The sequence below is a fragment of the Pseudopipra pipra genome, chromosome 6 (genome assembly GCF_036250125.1).
Source record: "Pseudopipra pipra isolate bDixPip1 chromosome 6, bDixPip1.hap1, whole genome shotgun sequence".
Classification (NCBI taxonomy): domain Eukaryota; kingdom Metazoa; phylum Chordata; class Aves; order Passeriformes; family Pipridae; genus Pseudopipra; species Pseudopipra pipra.
Genome location: NC_087554.1, coordinates 27,556,517 through 27,562,133, shown reverse-complemented (window position 1 = coordinate 27,562,133; position 5,617 = coordinate 27,556,517). Strand labels below are relative to the sequence as shown.

General features: G+C 43.1%; 1 protein-coding gene across 1 annotated transcript in view; it reads left to right on the top strand.

Moving 5' to 3' along the window:
- The first annotated feature begins 4,177 nt into the window (after positions 1–4,177).
- LOC135416733 (cytosolic phospholipase A2 epsilon-like) overlaps positions 4,178–5,617 on the top strand; it is a 28,471-nt gene continuing 27,031 nt past the window's right edge. Inside the window, exon 1 of the mRNA XM_064660054.1 lies at positions 4,178–4,204. Within this exon, the coding sequence (XP_064516124.1) occupies positions 4,178–4,204 (27 nt within the window). The remainder of the gene's footprint in view (positions 4,205–5,617) is intronic.

Below are 5,617 nucleotides of genomic sequence, written 5' to 3'. Positions count from 1 at the left end.
TTTTTCCAATTTGTATTAGATAATGAAGGTACAGATCCATGGCCGTTTAGGTCTTTGGCGATATCTGTTCTTATAAATTAAATCAAACTTACAGGTTTGTCTTGAAGGACCATTGCCATTTCCTCTCACAATCAACTGTGTTCTGTCCCAGATCACATGTGTGTTCTGCAGTTATCTTCTTAAAATGCAGTTTTGCTTTAGCATCATCTGGAGCTTGTTCAATATAGTGAATTTAACTATTACCAAAATGGATAGTATGTAAAAGGGATTGCAGAGTGTATGATAATTACACAAGAGAATCATACTGGAGAAATGCAGTAGGATACCAATATTCTGTTCACTTCATCCCAGTGCATCACACAAACACACTAAAGACCAAGAAAGTATGGCAGAGAGAGATGTTTAGCTTCTTTTTCTAGTGTGAATTATTCCTCGGAGGTAACTCGAAAAAGAGAGGTGTTCTTTTCTAGAGCTGGAGCTGATTAAGAAGTTATTGTTTGCTGACTTCTTGATAATAGTCCTATAGAACCATTGTGAAAGAAAGGTAGATGCTGGCATTTGGGAGTTTGTCAAAGGTCAGCCAAGATGAGACTTACAGGAGTACCTCAACTCCTTTGTAGATCCTGGCCTAAAACAAGTAGGCAAGAGCTCTTCTCTCCACAAATTTTCCAGCAAGGTACATAGACAATTTCAACCTCATCTTCTAAAATTCCATTCACTGTTTTATCTGATCCGCCACTCATGAGCTCAAAATAAGGTACCTGAACTGCCAAAATGGGCATAGTGACTGACTCCTTAATGCCTGCCATGGAGGATATCGTCATATTTATCAAAGTTCTCCTGTTATTGTTAAGAACTGGGTATTCCATCCGCTTTGCCAAGTCTTCAGGCTCCCTGAGGTACTCTGTTGCAATTTCACTTTTCAGCTGTTTTTACCTGTTGGGGATATTTTTGTCAGGATTAGATACTCTGCTTGACTTTGCCTGTGGACTTTTTGATTGTGAATGGCAAGGACCTGCTCCTTCCTGGTTTTACCAGCCTCAGACTGGTCAGAAAACATGTATTATTGAGACAATGAAAACAGTTCTCTGAGGATTCCTTGTACAGCCTGCTCCACCTTCTGTATGTCACTTTTCAGAATTTGTGATGCACCCTAAAATCTCAGGTAATTTGAACTAAACCAGAAATAGTATCTTCTCAGCAGCTGATGTGGCATTTCATATGTTCACACTAGATGTTTTGTCCCAAGTCCTGTTCTGGCACTGCTAGTAGATTCTCTTCAAGGAGAGGCACTTGACAGCCAGTGTCTGGGATGGGCTTCCTCCAGCTCCATGCTTCCTCCAGCACGTACTGTGGAGGAAACTCCCGCAGAGCCTACCCCTTGGTTAGGAGAGGTGACAGAGGTCTGGAGATTGGTCCTCCATTTTCTTTCCTTGAGTTATCCCAGAAGTGGTTGTTTCTCAGCTGTTTTGGGGTGATACGGTCATTCCCTACCTCAGCTGAACACTCCTGTATTTGGTTTACATGGGCAGGTTTTGGTAGGCAGGCAGCCCCTGTAGCTTCTGTGAGGAGCAGCCAGAAGTTTTCCCCATGTCTGACAGAGCCAATGCCATCTGGCTCCAAGGTTGACTCACTGCTGGCCAAAGCTGAGCCCATCGGTGACAGCTGTAGTGCCTCTGGGATAAGGTGTTTAAGAAGGGGAAAAAAATGCTGTGCAATAGCAATTGCAGTCAGAGAGAGGAGTGAGAAATGTGAGAAACAGCCCTGTAGATATGAAGGTTAGTGAAGAAGGAGGGGGAGGAGGTGCTCAAGGCTTTGGACCTGAGGTTCACCTGATGCCTGTGCTGAACAGTTGTTAACTATTTAACCAGCTGTTAAATGACCATGGAGAGTCAGGCTGTCCCCCTCCGGCCCATGGAGGTCCATGGTGGAGCAGATATTCACATGCAAGCCCTGGGGAACCCCATGCTGGAGCAGGCAGATGCCTGAAGGAGGCTGTGACACTGTGGGAAGCCTGTGCTAGAGCAGGTCCTTGGAAAGACCTCCCATAGAGGGAGGAGCCTACACCGGAGCAAGTTTGCTGGCAGGAACCCATGCTGGAGCAGTCTGTTTCTGAAGGACTGCACCCCAGGGAAGGGACCCACACTGGAGCAGTTTGGGAAGAACTGCAGCCTGTGAGAAGGACTCAAGTTGGAGAAGTTCATAGAGGACTATCTCTCCCATGGGAGAGACCTCATACTGGGGAAGGGGAACAGTGTGAGGGGTCCTTCCACTGAGGATGAAGGAGCTGCAGAGATCATGTGTCATGGTCTAACCACAGCTCTCATTTCCTGTCCCCCTGAACTGCTAGGGTAGAGGAGGTAGAGAAAATCAGGAGTAAAGCTAAACCTGTGAAGAAGAGAGGGGTGGGGGAAAGGTGTTTTATGATTTAAGTTTTATTTCTCATTATCCTACTCTGATCGGATTGGTAATAAATCAAGTTAATTTCCCCATATTGAGTCTGTTTTGCCCATGATGGTAGTTGGTGAATGATCTTCCTCACCTTATCTCAACCCATGAGCCTTTCATCAAGTTTTCATTGTTTTCTCTCCATTGTCCAGCTGAAAAGGGGGTGTGATAGAGATGTTTTGGTGAGCACCACAACTTCTCAGTTGTGTTTATTAGAGTTCTTGGGTTTTGTTCTGGTTTGTTTTGTTTTTGGTTGTGGGAGTTTTTTGTTTGCTTTGTATGCTTTTTTTGTTGGTGGTGCAATTTTTTGTGTGTGTTTGTTTTGTTGGTTTTATTTTTTTTGTTGGGGGGGAGGTTGTTGGGGTTTTTTTGTTTTTTTTTTTACCTATGGGAAAAACATCATCTTCCAGAGTCTCAGTGCTACTGCAGCCTTTCATCCCCCAGTTAGACTTTCCCAGGGGAACGGCTCAGGAAACATCAGTTCAGCTGCTGCAGAACAGACTAATAAAATAGGTGCTTTTGTCCTCTCATCATCTTCGTGGACCTCCTATGGACTTGCTCCAACAGGTCCACACCTTCCCAGTGTTGGGGCCCCAGAGGAGGATGCGCTCCAGGTGGGGTCTCACATGAGTAGAGTAGAGGAGGAGAATTACCTCTCCCAGTCTGCTGGCCAAGCTTGTTTTGAAGCTTTGACATTTCTTTAATTGAAAGGGTATTGAGGTTAGATTTCTAATCCTAAAATGGTTGATGACTAAAGTAATTTTCATTCAATGTAAAGTTGTCAGTTGTCTTTATTTTGTTTTTTCCTGATGTCTGTGTGTGTGGAAGGGAAAGACAGGTTGTGGGTACTGTGAGCGTACAGTATCACCTCCTGTAGTTCTGAAGTGATAGTTTCATTTCAGACATCTGGTCAAGTTAGTAGCAGGACTTGTGCAAGGGGTATTCATGTGCATATCTGCTGCTGCATAGTTCTCTGCCAGAAATATGAAGAGTTTGGTGTCATTTTTGTGTCCTAATTGGATGACACTGCATTGTACTTAAAATAACAAGATGTTAATATTTAAGGTGAATCAATATATGCTTTAATTTGCAGGAGAATTTTTGGGGCTTTACCTTGGTTTCTCAGAAGTTTCATGTTTGTGGAAGGCTTCTGAAAGCAGGAAAATGTATATCCCACTGACAAATATATGTATTAGATTGGGGAAACATCTACTAGCAAACAACTCAAGCCTCTCTACCTCCAAGAAAAGGTAAATAAATAAAATTTTGTTGAACAAAAAGGTCTTATAACATTATTTCATCCACAATATTTTTGTTTGCTGATTGGGGTGCTGTAGAACTGGTTTCCTCCAGCCTACATGTAGCTACTATTATCTTCTCTGGTTCATTCATTGCTTAGGCTGCCAAGTCATAGGTATCCATGCATAAGTTATGTGTCATCACTCCCTTATCTTGAACTGCTGATAACTCTTGGCACCTTGGTGTGTACAGCCTTCCCCAAACACACACCTCTCATATTTAGCTATCAAATAAACTCAGCAAATTCCCTCCTCTTCTCTCTTCATACTTTCCCTTTCAGGTAATGAGGAAGGTGGAGCATGGATAAACCACTTGCTCCTCAGCAGGTGCCTCCTTAAAGTTTGCAGAGGTACTTCGTGAATCATTACCACCGGTTGCCTCTAACAGTGAACTGACATCTGTATCTGACTTATATGCAGCTGGGAGCAGGATGGGCTCATACTGGAGTGCTCGTGAGGTAAGAATACAAAAGCTCTTGAGAGCTGAAGATGGCCTGAGGTGGGTTTTTGGCTGGGATTGTGGTGCCTAGAAGAGGATTTGTGAGCTTTTAGTCCAATTATTGGTGAGCTTGTAGTCCTATTTCATGTATGTATTTACTTATTTATATCAGGATGGCTGACACCTTTGTTGTTATCGGCTGCCCTGTGGAGGCACTTTTGGTAGTGAAGTTCAGCCACAGCGGGTGATTCACGTGGAGGCAGGGAAGCAGTCTGAGGTGCCTCACAGGAACCTACTGTAGATTTGGGCTGAATCTGTGGTTTGATTCAAGCATTAGGCAAGTTTGGCTCTTTCACAGCCCAGCATCTGCCAGCTAAGAGTATAAACACACGCGATGTCCAGGTAACTGTGCTAGCAGCCAGTACGCAGGAAGATTACTGCCTAAAAACAGTGATTAATTATGGAAACAAAGATGATCCTAGTTTAATATTTGTGCATGACTGACACATGAAAAAATCTTGGTCTCTCTTTGTCCATAATGTCTGAGAAAGGTTTTTTTTTTGGGGGGGGGGGGGAAGGGAGGAGTTGGGTTTTTTTGTTTTGGTTTGGTTTGTTTGGTTTGGTTTTTTTTTTGGGGGGGGGGGGGTTGGTTTTTTTCATGGAACAAAGCCAGGAGAAAAAGCCCTAAAATTGTCCATTGGGTTCCAGGGAGTGAACATACTCTGTTCCCTTCTCAGCTCTGAAATAAACCTCTAGTTTGTCTATGAGAAAGTTATTTAACCATGCTGTGCCCCCTGGGTGTAAAATGGAGATTATAGAGTTTCTCTCCATAACATGGAGGTGTGTTAACATAAATGTGCACTGATGCTTGGAGACCTCAAATGTGGGATCCCCTTGGCTTAAGAAATAACACATGTGAATGTCTAACCAAACTGGTTAAAGAAACACTAAGGATCTACAAGTTCATCCTTTTGAACAGAGCCTGTCTTTGCAGGGAAAGTATGCATAGAAAACAAGGAAGGAGACTATCCTCTCTGTTCTTTCCCTTGCCCTTAACGACTGAAACAGCATCATGAGAGAGAATAAAAGTAGAGGGTTCTTGGTGAGGGGAGGGACAGGAGATTTATTTTATCCAGAACCTGAATCCAGATAGAAGACATTAAAACACGCCCTTCTGTTTTGGAGTTAGACCCAAAATACAGACCAAGGTCACCTTACCATAATTCAAGAATGATAGGAGGGTTTGTATCCAGCTTCTCAGATGGATCAATTCCTAACCGGAAAAAGGAGTGACCCAATGCCCCTTAAGGGATTTAATGGAATCATTTTGCTTGCAGAGAATGGGAGAAGAATTAGGTAATACTTTCAGTGAAGCAACAACTAAAGTTTCAGGTACTAAAATCTGCAAGAATTAATAATTTGTTTGAGTCAT